General features: G+C 35.9%; 4 protein-coding genes and 1 pseudogene across 5 annotated transcripts; 1 reads left to right on the top strand and 4 right to left on the bottom strand.

Moving 5' to 3' along the window:
- Positions 1-305: 305 nt before the first annotated feature.
- On the bottom strand, positions 306-3979 carry LOC103852416 (DNA polymerase alpha subunit B). The gene is made up of 15 exons (XM_009129320.3): positions 3800-3979; positions 3625-3700; positions 3327-3458; positions 2798-3257; positions 2619-2698; positions 2336-2411; positions 2072-2251; positions 1748-1852; positions 1550-1645; positions 1361-1453; positions 1221-1259; positions 1075-1116; positions 859-986; positions 650-776; positions 306-559 (listed from the first exon to the last, which is right to left on the bottom strand). The coding sequence occupies exons 1-15, from the start codon at positions 3879-3881 to the stop codon at positions 410-412; spliced, it is 1866 nt and encodes a 621-aa protein (XP_009127568.1). The 5' UTR covers positions 3882-3979; the 3' UTR covers positions 306-409.
- A 252-nt stretch (positions 3980-4231) lies between these two features.
- Positions 4232-8794, bottom strand: LOC103852417 (lysine histidine transporter-like 2). The gene is made up of 6 exons (XM_009129321.2): positions 8583-8794; positions 7817-8200; positions 7081-7580; positions 6909-7000; positions 6743-6811; positions 4232-6641 (listed from the first exon to the last, which is right to left on the bottom strand). Exons 1-6 carry the CDS (start codon positions 8762-8764, stop codon positions 6543-6545), a joined length of 1326 nt encoding a protein of 441 aa, XP_009127569.1. The 5' UTR covers positions 8765-8794; the 3' UTR covers positions 4232-6542.
- A 755-nt stretch (positions 8795-9549) lies between these two features.
- LOC103852499 lies at positions 9550-11642 on the bottom strand (annotated as a pseudogene).
- Positions 11643-14812: 3170 nt separating this feature from the next.
- LOC103852418 (thionin) lies at positions 14813-15746 on the top strand. Its single transcript, XM_009129324.3, has 3 exons — positions 14813-15025; positions 15225-15302; positions 15410-15746. Exons 1-3 carry the CDS (start codon positions 14893-14895, stop codon positions 15508-15510), a joined length of 312 nt encoding a protein of 103 aa, XP_009127572.1. The 5' UTR covers positions 14813-14892; the 3' UTR covers positions 15511-15746.
- Positions 14849-19303, bottom strand: LOC103852419 (L-type lectin-domain containing receptor kinase V.7). 2 transcript variants are annotated; one of them, XM_018656729.2, is made up of 2 exons: positions 17434-19303; positions 17215-17357 (listed from the first exon to the last, which is right to left on the bottom strand). In XM_018656729.2, the coding sequence occupies exons 1-2, from the start codon at positions 18626-18628 to the stop codon at positions 17215-17217; spliced, it is 1338 nt and encodes a 445-aa protein (XP_018512245.2). In that variant the 5' UTR covers positions 18629-19303. The 2 variants fall into 2 exon arrangements, with proteins under 2 accessions (XP_009127573.2, XP_018512245.2); XM_009129325.3 differs by having other exon boundaries at positions 14849-19303.
- Positions 19304-19360: the final 57 nt, after the last annotated feature.

Here is a 19360-nt window from a genome sequence, read left to right on the forward strand (position 1 = left end):
GCATCACACCACATAACCATTGTAGGAGGTAAAATTGCTTAAGATACTTGATCTAACTATCTAAGAAAGAGATGTTAGAAAATTTTCAACTGTGTAAAATAAAAACATCATTGGTTGCCTTCAAAAGACGAGGAATACACTCACTCGAGGAAGAATGTCCCAAAGAGTCGCTGATATTTAAATATATTAAATTTTGGGTGTCATTCAATACGTTAACCTTTTTTGTCTTGTTTGGTAAACCCCAATGTTTTGTAAATCAGCCGGTTTCCGCTTAAATAAATTGCATAGAATGGTAACATAGAAAATGAGAGGAACTAGAGGCTTTTTCTTATATATGAAATACCAGAGCTGTGTTCAAAAAAAAAAAATGAAATACCAGAGCTAGCCTAAACATAAAGCAGTTTCTGTTTTAAATAGAGATGACGGAAGCATGCATCGATTCTGGATCGCCCTTGTAGGTAAGCTCAACAAAAGTACCTGCACCTTCTCCTTTCGCAAGTCTTCCAGGGTTTACACACACACACTTGGCCGCATCTTCCCCTTCCCCAATGGATAAAACCTTCACACCATTCAGGAAAAGAAAAAAACTCAGTAACTTACACATCACACAACTTCTGAATTTGATGACAATATTAACATACTGACTCACCTTCACGAAGTACTTCATGTCGGATGGAAGTAGGAGAATGTCCGGGATTGATGAAATCTGCAGCGCCTGAGGAGCTAGTCTGGAATCATAAGGGAGGCTCTCCGGCGGTGGATACAGAGGATAGAAGCTGTTTCATTACATTATACTTTTTTTTAGTATATGGTAGCAGCTGAGAATATAGTTTGAATAGAGAGTTACAGTGCTTATACCTTCGCTGACGAAGGAGATGGCTAGCGAGTCTGCCCAAGCGATCAGTGGGGACTCCACATGGGTTTCTCGACATCTCCTCCACACTCAGTTGCTTCAGTACATCTACTGTGCAGCAGCCTACCTTCACCTGAGAATCCTCCAATCAATGTTTATATTTTAAGGACTTTGAGAGTATATGGCTACTCAGAAGATTATTATTACAATGATTTTAATACCTTGTTTGCCTCAAAGGTCCCCGGGTTTGATAGACTGGTTATCTGTATGTATGGGAGAAAAAAAAAGAAGGAAAAGAATGCAGTCAGTTATATCCGGCTGTGAACAGAGAATTGAGTGATGAAATGGAAAATTTATTATCAAGTACCTGATGTTCGAGATCAGGTATGTGAATGTCGAAAGGAGGCTGTTAACGCAAGGGGAAACTTGTCACGGCAAAATAGAGAAGAGAAATGCATAAAAGCGAGAAGAGAAGTTTTGAGAGAAAAAATAAAAATAAAAAAGCACCTGTGGGAATACGAAATCATGGTTAGCATCACGGAGGGATGGAACCAGAACCACTCGTACTTCTGAACCCATGAATTCCACATATTCTTGCACCTGTGAAATTCAAAAAAGAAAAAGAAAACATGAAGATCTTTGTTTATTACAAAGTCAGTCAGTGTTGAATATAACTTTAAGTTTTATTATCAGTACCCTCCTGATGACTTCCACTTGAAAAATCTCACTGAAGGTGCCATCAACAGCTCCTTTCTCAATCTCTGGATGGTTAGAATCCACAAACGGTCCGAGCTGAGTTTTTTTATAAAAAAAACGTAAGTTCCACCATTGATACAATCATACACCACATATGTAGTAGTCTATTGAAGGTCTGAATGAATCTTAGTTACTCACCAGCAAAAGTAACTGCGGTGGCTTTCTTTTTGCATGGGCTAGTAGCTCACTCAGTGGCTCAAACAGCAAGTTATCTAATGTAGTGAATGGTCCGGACGCAATTATCTGTCAAGAATATAGAACAGATCATACATGCTTACACTCTTTCCAATATCCCCCAAAAAAGAGGAACACAACATACTAATTTTGTCTGGCAACATCAAAGTCAGAAACTAGAGGAGCTCTAATCTTACAGTTACCAGCCTAGCTAACCGATACAGGACCGTGGTTTCCAAAATTTTCAACATTTTGCATTTCTATCATCTCAAAAAGTCGCATACTTACAAATGAAACCTCTGACTTTTCACGGGATTCTTCAGCAAGAGTTAAGACCTCCTGATCCAAGTTTTGCTTCTTAGCAGGAGGTAGATCCATGTCAGCAGTGACTGTTAAAGGAACTGTATCCAGCAGCTTGGATGCAGTGAAATAATGTCCACTAGGATTTTGTCCTTCAATGCCAACAATCTGCATCAAATTCAGACCACCTCCACATGATTATTAAGAGTCTTGTGTGGAAAAAAAAACAAAAGACTGAATGTTGTTTATCACCTGGCCAGGAAAAATGGAGAATTGATTTAGTCTGTTCAAGTCCAGTGGAACACGCTGTCCTGAAGTTCTCTCGGCACTGCAGGTGATAGAGTTTGATGCCATTAGGATAAGGAGACACAGAATATTCGGGACTAAAGTGCTCCACATGTGATGCCATTATCTAACTAAAAATCATTTACGCAACTCTAAAGAACAGGATTCATTATCCTTCATACTAACTATTTTACAGTCAGAACAGAATGTGATTACATTCAAAGAGAAGTGAAGTCATAATTTGAGTTACCTGCTTTGCAATAGAATGGACTTGTCATTCAAGACCCCCTCTCCATCACAACAAATCATTCCAACAGAAAAAATGCTTCTCTGAAGCAATCAATAAATAGCACTTGTAAGCAAACTCTATACCCCAATGTTAAACTTCTTTGAAACCAAAGTAGCATCTATTATAATAACCAAAGCTACCTGTGAAGCAACAGCTGGATCAACCTGCTCCTCATACAACCCCGAGGCAGCAAATGCATCTGCATGCCTCACGATCCGCTTCTCGAGCGAATCAAACCTGTCCTCAGTTCTGTAATACATGAACCTACAACCCGGTTCAGGGCCAAGGCCATTGACTTTTAGAGAACACCTGCGTCTTGTCTGAACTTTCTTAATAATCATATCATCCTCACTGTTTTCCACATCATTGTTATCTCCGTTCTCTGCCTGCGCCGCCGCGTCACCTATGTTGAATCTCACCACAAACTTTTGGCCTCGTTGACCAAAAGGAGTCACATGTCCAACTGACTTCCCAGTAGAGTAACCGTAATCCCTCGATTTGCTTATTGAATCAAACGGATCCGGGAGTAACCGTTGAGACTTGCTTGTAGGGGTAGTGACGATCTCGTCTTCTGTATCTTCAGGAATCCCATCCAAAAGCCTGGGACCAAAACAGTGTGTATGACTCTTTAAAGCTTCTAAAAAGTTGATGCAAGAAAGAAACACTTACATGTCGACATCTCTGTTTGAGTAGATATGCAGACCAGACTCCTCTTTCATAATAGATTCTTTCTGCTGGTTCTGTAGATGCAGTAGAAACCCATCCATCTCCTCGTTCTTTACTGTTTGATCAATACTTTGTCTGTTACAACATAAAGAAATGATTTTTAAACTCCATCTCTCATAAACACTAACACAAAACCAATGAACATCATCAAGCTATACAATAAACTTATAAAAATCAAAACTTTGTCTGTTACATCAAGGTTTAAACACAAACACAAACTCACGAATATACTTAATTTTACCGATTGAGATGATAAAGTTCCCAGCTTGAAACGAGTTCGGAAGGCTTCAGGCTGTAGTTTATGCAGAGGGTAACACCTGCAAAGCCGCTCAGGAAGAAGAATTAGATAACTCAAGTTTGGTGATTTGGAGAATGATAAAAGAGATTGGGCAAAGTGAAATTAGGGTCGAGCTTACATCTCTGGAGAATCTCGTCTTCTTCCGCAAGAGCGAAACCGCTACGGCTGAACTCTTTCTTAATCTCTTCATTCGTCGCCATCTCTCGCTCTTTCGACCTCTCTCTCTTTCTCTCTCTCACAGTTGCGTTTCTTAAGAGAGAGATTTATTGTGGCGACCGGAGAAGACGGGAGGAACCGGCGGGAAAATGTCAGATTTTGGGCGGGATTGCCTTTTTTTTTTTTGGTCCTTGTTTAGTGGGCCGGTCTTTAATGGGCCTTCTAATTTTCAAAGTGGGAAGATGTAAAGAGTTCGACGGTTTGGGATAATTATGTCTACTTCTGATTATTACTAAACCAAACTTTTATTTCGGACAATCGTTTAGGATAGGATCAGTGTTTTTAAAACCGAAAACCTGATCGGCAAGCGAACCAGAAATATTTTGGGTCACGGATCATTGTGATTCGACCGTTCGATCGGGTTTGATTAGTTTAAACTTAATTTTACGATGTTTTATTTCATTCTATTGATTCGCTGCACCTCCATGATTAACCTTACGACAAAAGTCATAAGTAAGAATTCTTTTCCCCTTTAAATCTAAACTATGAGTGACATATGTCCATGCTAAATCTTGTTTTCTACGAGTGGAACGTTGTGATGACCAGGAAATAACTATTTATTGTCACCTGAAATTGACCAGTTCGGTTCAGATATAATATATTTACCTGACAAATAATGTTATGGTTATCGGTTTGGTTCCAATTTTACCCGGAGCTGGTCAGATGCTCGTTTAAACCGAAATCCACAAACAAGGATTTGCACATTCTGAGTCTCAAATCCTGGTTGGAAGGGAAAAGTTATAGTTTCATTACCACGTAACTTACTTGCTATACCTTTCACTTAATAACAAATATACAATATTTGTTCAAAAATTAAAATGATAATAAAAATAAATATATAATTTCCGTATTTACCCGGTCGGAACTAACCCAGATCCAAACCGAAACATTACCGGATCCTATATATATAATTTTCTATGCCCTATCCAAAACCAAACATGTTCTATCCATAACCGACCCAAATAGCCGAAATCTAAGCCCTAAGCATAACTTTGTTTTCATCATCATTCAACTGTTCTATCTTCTGTATTCACTACACATCTGTATTAGGAGTTCAATGTATATAGGACGTTGTGTACGCATTGTTTCGGATTCAAATCTTATATTACATATGTCGTTGAAAAAGTCAACAAATTTTTTTTAATTACATTCAAAAGATATCTTGCTAACAAAACAAACTATGAGATAGCTCTCACGTTAATTTTTTATAATAGTCAATTACAAAATTATTATAATGAATTATACATAATTACATTTACAAAATTATTTTTATTTTATTTTTGCTTGATATAATTTTAATTAGATTTTTAATTTTAATTTTGTTTTTCTTTTACTCTCTTACAAAACCCACATAAATAACTAAAAGGAAACATCTATAAATATGTAAAGTTTATATATATATAACATATATAATTTTTTTTCTTCATATTATTAGAAAAACATAAATAAAATATATAGATTTTAAAATTTAAATTTATTTTCACAAAAAATAATATAGGTATTTTCTTTAAAAAATAAAAATATATTTTCAAATCTAAAACTTAAAACTAAAATAAATGCAACAAAAACTAATCAGTTTTTAACTTAAATAAAATCCAAAAGTAGCTGTGGTTCATTTTAAACAAATATATAACTCAATATGCCCATACAGTATAAGTAAGTGAACTGATTGTGATTCTAACTTAAAACTAATGAACATGTGAAAATTATATGTTAAAAATTATCATGATTTAGTTTGATTATAAATATTTATATACATGCATAAAATTTAAAAAATTACTTATTGTGTTCACTTATACAACTCCGAACTGACAACCCTTTCCCATTTGTTTACCTAAACAACATCTATCAAAATTTAAAATAATTTTACAAATATATATTATGAATCCAAGACAATAAACCAAATTAAATGCAAATAACAAAGCTAATGTTATTTTAGCCTATTTAGAATCATGAAACATTTATGTTTCAACTGAGATGAATAATGACAATCTTATATACTCAAAAAATAACTGTATCGATCAAATTGTTTATTAGTAAAATCAGATGTTTTAAAAAAAAATCTCCTATTTGTTTTGCATACATATAAATTATAAACGATTAAAAAACTTTAAGAATAAAATAATAATCAATATTATAAATTATATATTTTGTAAATGTTAATATTTCTACATGAGTATGGAAGAAGCACCTATTTTATAAATAAATGAATGATATTTAAACTTTTTTAATATCTTACTTCCTTTTTAAAATAGTTTGTATATTGAACTCGTTGGGGATAAATTGTAAAACTCTCTACGTGTTAAAAGTTTGAAAAAACAAATGAGAAAAAGCACCTGAAACATCAGATATATGGTGCAATTAGATGTCGTTTTTACGAACAATCTATATATCATACATGTAAAAGAGGCGATATATTTATCCCAGACAACATGATGTATACATCGATGGTTTCATATTTAGACCTTTGTTTAATATTATTTATATAATTTATAAATAGAAGATACATATACATCAACAAAAGAAGAGAAAGTTTAGAGGCAGCCTTAAATCATGTTTTTAATTTAAATATATAATATCATTACATTTGGAAGTCCTAAATAGACGGTATTCCAAAAATAAACGCATGACTGCATATAATTTGTTCAAGAGAAGAACTTGTAGTCACTGGCAGACATGATAATGGTTCTGAGGCCACCAATGGGAGCTACGATCGTTAATATTACGCCGACCACTATGCAGAACTGCAATTTTCACATAAACAAACAACAATTTGTAGTCAAATTTAACAAAATTAAATAAAATGACATATATGGTGGAATATGATGAGTAAAAGGAAATATACCCAGTTAAGAGACCAAGACAATCCATACTTCTTTGGTTTCTTGAGAATCAACCACATTATGCATGGCAGCTAATCATAGGAAAAATAAAAAAAGTGTATCAGAATAATTTTTATGGTTTCTTTGAAATATAAGAATATTCTTAGTTTTGTCAACAGAATTACTTACGTAGTAAGTTGTTGGGGCAAAGGCAAATCCTCCAAAAAAGCCGAGTAATCCTCCAAAAAATGGAATGCATATGCCAACGAACATGGTTAAAGCTGTTCCATCAAGCAGTCAGTGTATTTCATATTTTGTTATATAAGAGTAGTGATTCAATCTGAAATAAGAGAAAACTTACCAACATATGAAGTTCGAGTGATGAAACGGAGTTTGAAGGAAGGATCAAACATCATTTGTTTTACCAAAAAGGTTTCAAGCATATCAAAAACCGGCATTGCGAATATCTGATAGCTTCCAATAACATGAATAACCACGAATGAGTTAGCCATGACGATAAGCCAAGTTGGTTTCTCCAGTGACATAAGAATATTGTCGTCCACATTATTTCCAAAAATATAGTAGCAAACAAATGCAACAGGAAAATAGCAGATGGCAACCACGATGTAGGCAACAACCACTCCTCTCCACATTGGGATCTTAGATGGTTTCTCGGGAGTTGAAGGAATAGTAGCTTGAATCTCCAACACAACATTATGACCAGCATATGCAAATGCGACATCTCCTAGTGCGTTCATGAAGTTGAACACTTTTCCTGAACTTGTCGTAGCTCTAAACGTGTAGTCTACATCTGGTTGTACCCCTTTCTTCACCGAGGCTCCCCAAGCAATTGTCGAGTAGCTGCATTTATTACATATAAATCCATATTAAGAAATCTCATATTAACTATAAGTTACATACTGAAATAGTATATAGGCAAGCTATGATATTCACTAGTTATCAATTGATTTTGAGTTGAAAGCTACAAGAAAATATGGAAGCCTAATAGATTTTTTTTTTTTTTTGATAAATGGTTAAAAACTTATAAACAATATAGAGCCATTTTATCATTATCATATGTATGAACTTGGAATTACCTTAAGGACATAACGGCTGCAGCGAGGGAGACACCAGATATGGAGTTAAAATTAGGAAGGTGAGAGAGAACAAAGTGCACGGAAGCAAAGATCATAATCCAAAAGCTAGTTCTTATCTCTTTGCAATCAGTACAAAGAAGGTCATGGATTTTTTTCAATGACTTTCCTCCCGTCACCATGTACACAATGTTCACACCTACTTCAACAATTAGCTGTTGTGGCACCACAATCCATAGTCCAAGCTTCTCTCCAAATGCATGCTGTCCCAGCTCGTGGTACCTGTCGAACCTCTTCCCTGGAACCATCTCGTGCATCTCCACCATTTGCCATATGGTGTAAAACGTTATCAGCCATGACATAATCATGACTGTCACTCCAGGTCCCCTGCCATCAAATTTATAAACGAATCAATAACTAAAATATTAGTGGTCAGTCTCAAACTCTTTGTAGTTCATGAGCAAATTTGTTGTTAAAGATATGTTAACATTTAAAAAGTGTTCGATTTAACATTTTTAATTTTTATACAGGTTCTAACTTGTATACACATTTTAAAATATTTTATGATTTTTTTCTTTAAATCATGAATTGTTCGATTGCTTTAGATACATATTAACATATTCGACATTACTAATCAGCTTGGAATCGTCATCAAATCAAAAGTAAACATGTATATTGTAAGTGTGTTTGACATTAATAAGATATATAACTAGATATTTCACTTTGAGATCTTTATAAATAATCAGTTTGAGATAGTATGGTATAATACCATCCTAGGTTGGACATGGCATAGGGCAAGCTGAGTACACCAGCACCGACCATGGCTGTTACATTGTGAAACGCGGAATACCACCATTTAGCGTTTCTGGAAGACGTTATTGGCAACCAATCGTCCACTTTCTTCTGCCTTGCAGATGCAGCCTCGTGTGTGGACAATTGATTTTCCCCCATATTATTTCTTCTCTTGGGTACAAAAGACAATGCCTACCAAACATGAATTGAAACCAAGAGAGGGAGAGAAAAAGGTGACACACAAAAGATACTGTCAGGTACAATTATACAACACCGACGTTGTTAGATTTGTACCTTGCAATGATAAAAGCTGGTTTCTCTCGATTCATTTATACAACTTAATTCCACTATTTTGTTCTGTTTTATCTTTTTAGTTAGTTAAAAATAGAAAGAATGTGTGGATATACAGGTTGTGTGTTGCCTTTACGATATGTTAGTTCGTTTTCTGTTTGATAAGAAAGTCATGAGCTGGGGGTCATGGGAACGTTCTGGTGTATGTTCTGTAATTACATAACCTACTACTTTGGATTCTTTGTATTTTCCCATATTTTGGTGTGGAGATTTTTTAAAGTCAATGCGTCTTCAAAATGCATGAATTTAGGGGTTGCCATGTAGAGTGTTTTGATATTCTTAACCAAATATCATGAATAAAGTTTGTAGTGTTTAGTTTAGTCAATAACTGACTTCTTTTGTTGCAACTGTTAATTTGAATTACAAACCTAGGACGGTTATAACAGTCACAACATTTAAGATAAATAATTAATATATAATCTAGGACGGATATATAACAACTTACAACATATTGACCCCACATTTGTAAACTAAGACCTATTTTGAGAACATTTCATCAACGATATTTTTATTGCGATACTATTAATGAAATTTAATATAGTATTTATATATCTATGTTGTTTAGGATAAATATAGTTTCTTTTACATGTATCGTGTATAGATTTTTTTGTGAAAACGACATCTGATTTTTTTTTTTGATAAAAAACGTCATCTGTTAACTACAATAAAGGAATAACATTGTACATTTGTACGTAATATCTAGTTCTTTTAGATGAGTTTTAGAAATCTCGTATTATCATTTGACAAATAGATGATGACTCATCTTGTCAGCTTCACGTTTGTAGTTATGAAACTGGTTAAAATCATGTAACACAATTCGTCTTAAATGGGTCGAATTGAAAACCAAAACTTGATAATTAAATTTAAAAAAAAAAAGAATGAAAGAAAATAGTCTAAATGTTGTTTCGTTCATCTCCTAGACTTATTTTTGGCGGCTGCACTCTTAGTGGTCGCTTGGTTTGACTTTGAAGTTGCACGAGCTGCTTGTTTATCTTGATTGGTCACTGAACCTTGCGAGCCACGGAATTGTGCTGTTCGCTTGTCCTTTCTCCTGGGTCTGTAACTTGACCTCTCCCTTCTCAGAAGCCATATTTCGGGTCTGGAGGTGGACCCGGGTTTGCCAGATCAAATCCTTTGGGATACTTTGGTTTTCTCTAACTTCTTCCTGAATTGCTAAAGTAGCAGCAACAACACTGTAACATCCCGAGTTGTTATATATGGAAATGTTTAACATGATTAATTTGGCTACTTATATCATCAAAATTGACTTACCTTTTCCGCCACACATTCGTTTAGAACTTCAGAGTTAAGTGTGCTTAGACTGAAGTAGTGAAAGAATGGGTGACCTATCAAAAAGTGATTCGCGATACCGTGCAAAGCACAGGGAAAATTCATATGGTGATTGCAGGGTTCGTAAACATTCGGGCCTTGGAAAATTTACGGACCGACCGTTAAAACGGGATGAGGCCCACGAGCCGAGAGAGCGGGTGGGTGGCCCATTAGCGTGGGCGATCAGAGCATTACAAGTGGTATCAGAGCTGGTTATCCATCTTGGTTTTGACCTAAGAAGCGTCTTGAGACCTGTCATGGGGCGTAACGAGGACGTTGCGTTCTTTGAGAGGAGATGAATTGTAACATCCCGAGTTGTTACATATGGAAATGCTTAATCGGATTGATTTGGCTACCTATGTCACCAAAGTTGACTTACCTTTTCCGTCAAACATCCGTTTAGAATTCCAGAGTTAAGCGTGTTTGGACTGGAGTAGTGAAAGGATGGGTGACATATCGAGCTGTGATTCGCGATACCGTGCGAGTGAGGCTAAAGCACGGGGAAATGTTATGTGGTGATTGAAGGATTAATAACAATGATTCCGAGCCTTGGAAATTTTATGCTCCGACCGTTGGAACGGGCTGGGGCCCACGGGCTGATAGCGGGCATGGATGGTCCATTAGCCGTGGGCGGTCGGGCGTTACAAGCACATTCCATGGCTTTTGCTCTAGAGGTATTATCTAGGTTTTCTACATCGGCATCCTTCAACCCAGGTAACGGCTTTAGCTGTTCCTGTAAGTTTCTGCTTTTTCTACATTAACACGAGAAGTGTAGCCACAAGACCAACTAGTGCATCTGTGCTTTTACATTTTTTACAATCTTCTCGTATAGCCTTGAAGCCTCTTCTTCTTGACCATGTCTGAGTTTGAAGGAAGCATCCTCCAGTATCAATATGCTAAGCTTATTGTTCTCAGTCATCGAATTTGACCACCGGTTAATTGCTGAGGCAAGAACAGCTGCAGCACCATCATTATCCCCAGTTCGCTCTTTGAGGGCGACAATGGTGGCACAGTTGCAATAAAATGATGGATATCGGTTATTCTGGATAGGGACTCTGCTGCTACATGAGGATGACTAGAAGAAGCAACAATTGGAAAAGTTTTCAGCACACTGTCCAAGAAGTTCTTTGGATTTTGCAGCCTTGTTCTCTCTCACCAAAACAACAGCTTGAAGCAATGTAGGAACAACACTCTCAGCTCATGTAACAGGCCCGACAGCACATCACAGAGTTTTCGTGCCTATGTTAAAGATTATCTTAACTGGTCAAGACAAAATAAGCAAAGAAGAAGAAAAAAAGAAAAAAGAAAAAAAAAAGAGAAGAATAAACTAGATTTACAGTTAAAATACCTGATCCATCTCATTTGCATGGAGGAGCGGATGGACGGAATTAGCATATATAGCTTCCTTTTGTTTCTTTGAAAGATTCGCATAAAGTGTTTGAGAAAAACCAAAGTTTTGTCAGTCCTTTTCTTTTAGTCGATCAGGCTTCTTCAAGCTATCTGAAATATCTTTGGAACCTTTCAAGGCAATAAGAGGTTGTTGACAGCAAACACTAAGTGATGATTCGTCGGCCATATTTCGTTTAATGATGTCTACATAAGAGCTGATGGATTCTTGAGTTTGTCCAAGGACCTTATGAGAAAAACTACATTACTAAAAACTGGAAGACATCCTAACCAGAGAGTAAGGTCTAAATCTTGTCTCCAAAGTCGATCTAATGACGGTAAACAAGCGCTTGTTGGGAAACAATCCACTAGTAAATATATGTTTTTTCTAAAATTTGTGTCATAGAGTACTTAGTGTCGGTCAACACCATTTTGGTGTCGCTCGACACCCACCCACCTTTGGAGTACAGAACGACACTCTACTCGATTATCAGATACGTATTCTTTTCTTAGTTTTCTTGAGTTTTCCTTATTTATATTTTCCAATTTTGGACTATATAGAATTTAGGACAATTTTGGAGGTAGTTGCTAACATTTTGTTTTGTTTTGAGTGTCAGTTGTGTTGTTTAATTGAGTCAGTTGGGACTATTAGCTTTTCTTGGAACTAATCACCTATATGTTACATATCACCATTCTTTGAGTTATTGATTGCAGGTTGTACAATATGAAAAACCCAAAGTTGATTGATCTGCCAATAACATCCATGCTTGTGAAAGTGTATGAAGGATCCAAACTGGCCTCCAACATAATCAACTTAATTTCTTGTCTTGAGGCTTGGTATACACTGGATTGGATTCCTCGTTCAGGTCTGAAAAGGCATGTCTGTGTGAGTATGGTTCTCTTCTCTCTTCACTTCAGCATCTAAAAATAAGAAGAAAAAACTTAGATGATTTCTTGAGTAGTAAAGGGGTAGGAAAAATTTTGATGGCCCATTTATTTTACTACACATGGAATGATCAGACAAAACTGAAAGCAAGGGGTAGGGAAACTGAAAGCAAGGGGTAGGGAAATTTCTTTATCCCATTATTCGCCAATACTTTGCAAGAGCATGAAAAGAAAAAAAAACAGAGATAAAACGGTTCAGAGAAGTGGGAAAAGAGAAAAGAAAGGAACCAAAGTAAGAATGTATGTGTGATCATAAATGGGTAAGAGTCCATGTGTCATTTGATTGATACCCCGAGATGAGAGTTCATATAAGGCTTTTAAATGAGGTCAGTGATGATGCGTTTGGATAACTCTTGCGAGCTGTGGGCTGAAATGGCTTGGTTGCTAAGCTTAGTTAGGTATATTACATGAAGTACTTTCTAAGGTTGGTACAATTTGATGTCGCTTGCAATAGGTATGGAGAAAGTGATTGTTCTAAAGGATATATGTGTTCCTTCGTATTAATACCTCTTCCACAATTTTGTTCTCTGTTTTGCTAAGGCAAGCAAAAGATAAGTCTGGTGGAGTTTATGTATCATGGTTTTATGTAGCATTTTGGAAACTTTGAAGCTTTTTGGAGTTTTGAGAGAAGTGATGCTGAAAACATCAAGTTGGAGTCGAGAATTTGGTTCGGTGTCGATCGACACCCATGCTGTATGACCAACCGACGCGAGTTTTATGATATTTCCAGAAATTGCACTTTGGGCTAAAAGTTTTCAGTATTTGAAAGTGCCTTACTGAGTTTTTACCCTATATTATATTTTCTTAATCCATTGTCTAGGTTACGCTTTACTTATGATTAATTTACTTTAGAGAGCTTTGGATAGAAATATCAAAACTCATTCAGAGATTGATTTGGAATAAAAATATGTTTATATCTTTATCTTAATGCAATTTATTTAGACTTTGATTATGCTTTCCTTGAACATACCTGAGTAATCACCTTCTTAGATATGATTTTCTAGGGTTTATGATGAATTGCTAAGTTGATACAATTGCTAAGGTTATCTATAAATATCTTCATCATTGATAGATCTTAATGTTAAGGTTATTGATTGCATGAAATAATCTTGATGAGATAAATAATTATTCACAAAAGGATTTGGTTTAGGAATTTATTGAACATATCAAATCTAGTTCGAATCCCAGCCACTGGGGAATTAACATTTCGGCATCGCCAGGGACAGAGGACCGACACGTGGCAACACGTGACTAGTCTGGATCACTTCTGTGGGGCCAGGATACCTCTGTATAATTCAAAAAAAAAAAAAACTTATCAAATCTGAACTTAATGTTTGTCTTAGTTTTATGTATTCACAAAGAGATCTGAAATTCTAGGATATAGATGTAGATAGTTTCTGTAGCGAAAACTAATTAACTTTATCATTGTGATTTGAGTTCTAGAATCATTCTTAGCATTCTATTATCTGCAATTCTGACTGGTCTATTTGAATTCTCTGGATGTTGCATTTTTCTCATTTGTCTTACAACTAATCTATTTACTGTTTCCTTTACTGTTTTTATTATTATTGTTCTAGCTTACTCTGAAACTCAAATCTATTATGTGAACCATTAAATCTATCCCTAAGTGCTACTTCACGCTCTGAAATTGCAGAATAGCTCAAGGGTAATTTGAGCATAATACCCAATTTCCTGTATTAACTGAAAACCCTCAACTTACTCCAGATCCATTTGTTGAATTTCGTTCTCATACTAGCAATACTCTCATAACATTTTCTTTATTCTTACAAATAAAATATCTAGACAAGCGCTATTAATTTGAAAGATTGCTGGGTGGGTACTCGGTAGCCATCGGTGCAATAACTAATTGAAGTTTGTGGTGGAAAATTGTATAACTAGTTGTTAAGAAAATATATGAAGTATCAAAATTCAACAAATTTTTGGTTAGCATTGAAGTGGACAATTTAGAAAAAAATATCGGGAATAAAAATGAAATGATTCTCTGGATGCCATTGATTTGAAATAAATTTCTGGGAGGTGAAGTAGTTTATGGTAGTGTCTACTCTAGACAAACGCCATGTATTTGAGACAAATTGCTGAGACTGACCCATGCACTAAATAAATACCACGCGTGAGCATTAAATAAATGAAGTTTGTGGTGACAAATTGTTGTACAACTAATATATATAACGAATCTGGTTTCATCACCATTTCACCAATACAAGCTTAGTGTTTTCTCTACATTTTGTGATCAAACAAGTAATATCAATCAAAAGATGGAAGGCAAATTTGTGATTTTAAGTGTACTCATAATGAGTCTTGTCATGGCGCAAATTCAAGTAGAAGCAGAAAAGATCTGTTGCCGTAACACTAGAGCTAGAAATATATTCGATTCATACAGGGCTCAAGGTATCCCCTTGGACTTTTGTTTTAAGAGTCACTGATTGCGTAAGCTTCCCTCATAATTTTTGCCCACCACAATTTCCAGCAAATCGTCTTGAACACTCTGGTAAACTGAAATTTCTGTAATTTTTTCTGATGATATATATGGGCATTTTATTTTTTTGTGATGCAAATTGCATGTGTGTTTTGATTTTTTTGGCTCAAGCTGATGTTGTCAATGAATACTGCAAAGTGGGATGTACATCCTCCTTGTGTGGTCCTTTGACCACTGTCCAGAACTCGGGTAAATAAAACTCCACAAGTTCATTAACATTATTCTTATCACAATTCTATTGCTTAGAATAATAAAGACAAGAGAATAACTCATTGTAATATTATTTCGGTAACTAGGTGCAAGTGAAATTGGAGATGGAGCGGTTGAACAATGTGCCAACGCATGTTCAATTTTATGCACTACTGGCTCTACTAAGCTTGCAGTTGAAACCGCCTAAAGAGCATATCCTCGAAGATATACAAAATCTAAGTTTCAGAGTTGTTGTTCTTGTGTTTACAGAGCTGTGTGCTAGTATTTCAATAAAAGCTCTTTCTGGGTTGTATGTGTATCGTAGAGGGTTGTCGATCCTGCCTTCTACTTCCTATTGAATAATTGTCATGGTTTGAAATTTGGTTAATTTGATCATAAAGATTTTTATAAGAGGAAAAAGAAATTAAAATTAAAGATTTGATATTATTTTTTCTAAAATGAAGCCGGTTAACCCGTGATCTTTTAAGTAACCTAGTCCGGACTTAATACTTAAACTCAACCAAACTCAAAAAAACATGCTACTAACCAGTATTTGACGACTACTCATTAGCGGTTTGGGGATCCCTTGCGAGGAAACTGTTGGAACTCTGTTTTAATTAAGACTAGGATAAGACTGAAAATTATTTAAGAAATATCTTATGGAAAAATAAAATTTATATTCTTGATCGAATTAATATTTTGGCCAAATTTTTTTAAATTTTTTTTGTTAATTACATAATTTGTTTACTAATGAGTTGATCTCATTTTAAAAAATATTCTAGGTCAAAAAATCACTTACCGCATAAGAACCTAACGTTTAGACAGAAGAATCTCAGACCTACTATTTGGTTACAATGAAACTATGCCAGTTCGGTTTTGTATCATGATTTAGAAATTTAAAAGTTAATTATGGTTATGAGAAGTTTACGTTCACGTACCAATCCTATTATCTTCAATATTTTTCCTATTTTTGTGTCATTTTTTTTTATTTTGGTTATTCCTCGATATAAATATTAATTTTTAAGTTTATTCTCATTTCGTTATTTTGTTTTGACCTGAAATTTAAAAAATGTTTAAAATTAAAAATTATTAAAGAGATACATGCTCCACCTCGGGTGACTAGTTGTTGCATAAAATAGTTGACGCCCTTGAGACACTTTGCCCAATGAGACCAACACATTTATGTAGACTATAGACTTTAAATAGAGTTTTTCGTTCTCTACCATTTTATTTGTTGCGAAATCAAATGAAAGTCGGTTCAGTTACAAAATTTTATACAGTAAAATAACATAAATCTCTTCATAGATTGAATTTAAAATGTCCATCATCTAACTTCTTTTCAGGTTTCATCGTCCATGGGAGATGAAAGAATTTGTGAACGGTAACGTACTCATTGAATTCATGTCGAGTAGCATTCCCATTGATATTTCAGGCTGTCCTCTCAATCTCTCAGCCCTTACCACATCAAGAAGATTATCTGGAAGCTGCAAAACGCCATTCAAGATCCGCATAACCGCACTCATATCCGGTCTAACCGATTCAGCCTGATACGAACACAACACACCTAGCTTCAAAACAAGCTCAATCTCACCCCTGTTTGTTTCCTGACAGATACTTTCCTCAGCTGCATCAAAAAGTTTCCCTTCCTCCCAAAGCTCTAAGATCCAATCCACAAGAACTTCCTCGTTCTTCGCTTCACGTCTCTCAATCAGCCTTCTACCGCAAACTACTTCAAGCATAACCAACCCAAAGGCATAAACATCAGTGCTGGTAGTTGCTCTTCCTGTTCTTAGAAACTCAGGTGCAATATACCCGAACGTTCCCGCCACTTTAGACGTCTGAGGATCAATTCCCTGATCATACAGCTTCGCCAATCCGAAATCCCCAAGCCTTGCATTCATTTCTTGGTCTATCAAAACATTAGCCGGCTTAATATCTCTATGAATGATGACTTGTACCCATTCTTGATGCAGATACAGTAGAGCAGAAGCAACATCTTTGATGATCTTGAAACGTTGATCCCAAGATAGACGTTCTTGATTCTCATTCTTGTCGCTACGGTATATATACTTGTCTAGGCTTCCATTGGGCATGTAGTCATAAACCAGGAAGAGATCCTCCTTATGTCTACAATATCCCAAAAGCCTGACTAAATTCGGATGTCTGAGACGGCCAATGGTCGAGATCTCGGCTATAAACTCGCTCTTTCCTTGGCTTGAACCATGAGAAGTCCGTTTCACAGCAATCTCTGCATCAGAACCCGGAAGTGTTCCTTTATAAACTTGACCAAAACCTCCACTTCCAAGAATTTGTTTCTCCTTAAAACCCTTTGTGGCATTGAAAAGCTCCTTATATGCAAACCTGTGAGGTCCATACTGAACCTCCCATTCCTCAAGAACCTCTCTGACCTTCTTATGCCTCATATAGAAGAAGAACCCAATCAAAGAGGTTACAAACGCAACGGTCATCGCCAATATTAAGCAGGCCGCCAGGACAATCCTAGTTTTATCAGTCACTTTCTTGGGATATAGAGGAAGGGTGGGGACTACACTAATATCAAACGATGGATAGTCGACTTCAGGACCAGAGACCGAATTCAACATATAGTGGATTGCTCCAACCGAACCGGTTGATGCCGTGAAGCCAAGATACATCTCCTCCAAAATGTAGGGTGAGAGATCTCGTTTTAAAGACAAAAGAGGTTTCAGGGGCGTCTCAGAGAACTCGGCAGGGCTTAAGGTTACATTGAGCTGTTCATCAGGTTGGCTATAAACGATTGAAAGCCGCATAACCTTTCCGCTGACTAAAGAAAGATTGTGAAACTTTCCATCATTATCATCATAGTAACCGGCAGGAGCAGAGATAACAGACCTCAAGCCATTGATGTTGATCCCAACATGGTTGTCATCAAGATCTCCAAACTCTTCATCTTTATGTATATCTAGCTCGATAGCTATTATGTTATTCGAGGTCTTACCATCGGTTGTCTTGTTGAATAATCCGAGGTACTGGTCGGAGGAAACTCCGGGAAGGTGTCTTGTAGGAGAGAGAACGCAAGTCATACCGTGTGTGCCGGAGTGGTTATGCTCAGGCACGATTCCGAAGTGGAAGTGGAAGTTGAAAGACGAGTTCTTGAACAAAACGGGGTTGCTGTTGAAAACGTGACCGTATGAATGCTTTGAGGTGTTCGTCAACTTTGTGAAACCGCTGGAGTCGAAAGTTGCAGATCCCTCCATGATCAGTTTGCCATTGGAGTGGTAAGTAGATGAAGACAGAGTAAAGAACAGAATGAGAACTATTTTCCAGAGTTTGAATTCACGAGACATCCTCTGGTTTTGCCTTTTGTTCTTTTTCTTGTTTTTGCTAATGGGAAGCGTTTGATCTTAGTGTGATAGTTATATATCATAATATCATAGTAGTTAAGTAAGAACATTAAAGTGATGGGAACGAATGTTCTTGTGTTATTCCTTGCTATTCATAAGAAAAACATTTGTATACACACACATGGGCTAAATCAAGTCGTAAAGCAATCAAAAGTTATCTTCTAATCCTTAGATTTGATTAAAAGCAATTATAGTGGGATTGGTAGAGCGCGTCTTGGTAAGAAGAATAATCATGGGTCAAAAAACTGCATCTTAAGCCTTCAAAGGATTAGAAAAATAACAACACTGGAAAGCAAAAAAAGTTAACAATTAAAACAAAGCTCTCTTTTCACAAACAAAGTTTCGTAGAACATTACACGACAATTTTATAAAAAATAAACAATCATAACAATGCTTTTTTCCTTTTCACGACTAAAGTTTTGACTATAAAATATACAAGTTTTTGGGCATGTTTTAATGTAGATCATGACAAAATTTTCTAGTAGTTTCAGGGCTGACTCTAGGGATTTATGGGAAGATCATATGCCCAGGATCTACGCTAGACTTTGAATGAGTCCAACCATACAAAAAATGTACTAGAAAATATATCAAAACTTTTATTTACTTATGATTCTATGAAATTTGGACCGATCCGACTGGTATGAAAAAAGAAGTGAAGACCTGTTATCCTGGATT

Source organism: Brassica rapa, chromosome A02 (assembly GCF_000309985.2).
Source record: "Brassica rapa cultivar Chiifu-401-42 chromosome A02, CAAS_Brap_v3.01, whole genome shotgun sequence".
NCBI lineage: Eukaryota > Viridiplantae > Streptophyta > Magnoliopsida > Brassicales > Brassicaceae > Brassica > Brassica rapa.

Bases quoted from the DNA above. Each gene is read 5' to 3' on its own strand.
- LOC103852416 (XM_009129320.3), bottom strand. From the start codon at position 3,881: ATGGCGACGAATGAAGAGATTAAGAAAGAGTTCAGCCGTAGCGGTTTC. The intron at 2,412-2,618 runs GTAACTCAAATT...TATCACCTGCAG, and splicing joins TCCATTCTATTGCAAAGCAG to TGCCGAGAGAACTTCAGGAC. The intron at 987-1,074 runs GTATTAAAATCA...GAGGATTCTCAG, and splicing joins GGACCTTTGAGGCAAACAAG to GTGAAGGTAGGCTGCTGCAC.
- LOC103852418 (XM_009129324.3), top strand. From the start codon at position 14,893: ATGGAAGGCAAATTTGTGATTTTAAGTGTACTCATAATGAGTCTTGTC. The intron at 15,026-15,224 runs GTATCCCCTTGG...TTTTGGCTCAAG, and splicing joins CGATTCATACAGGGCTCAAG to CTGATGTTGTCAATGAATAC. The intron at 15,303-15,409 runs GTAAATAAAACT...TTCGGTAACTAG, and splicing joins GACCACTGTCCAGAACTCGG to GTGCAAGTGAAATTGGAGAT.
- LOC103852417 (XM_009129321.2), bottom strand. From the start codon at position 8,764: ATGGGGGAAAATCAATTGTCCACACACGAGGCTGCATCTGCAAGGCAG. The intron at 7,581-7,816 runs GTAATTCCAAGT...TAATAAATGCAG, and splicing joins GCAGCCGTTATGTCCTTAAG to CTACTCGACAATTGCTTGGG. The intron at 7,001-7,080 runs GTAAGTTTTCTC...TTGATGGAACAG, and splicing joins CACTCGAACTTCATATGTTG to CTTTAACCATGTTCGTTGGC.
- LOC103852419 (XM_009129325.3), bottom strand. From the start codon at position 18,628: ATGTCTCGTGAATTCAAACTCTGGAAAATAGTTCTCATTCTGTTCTTT.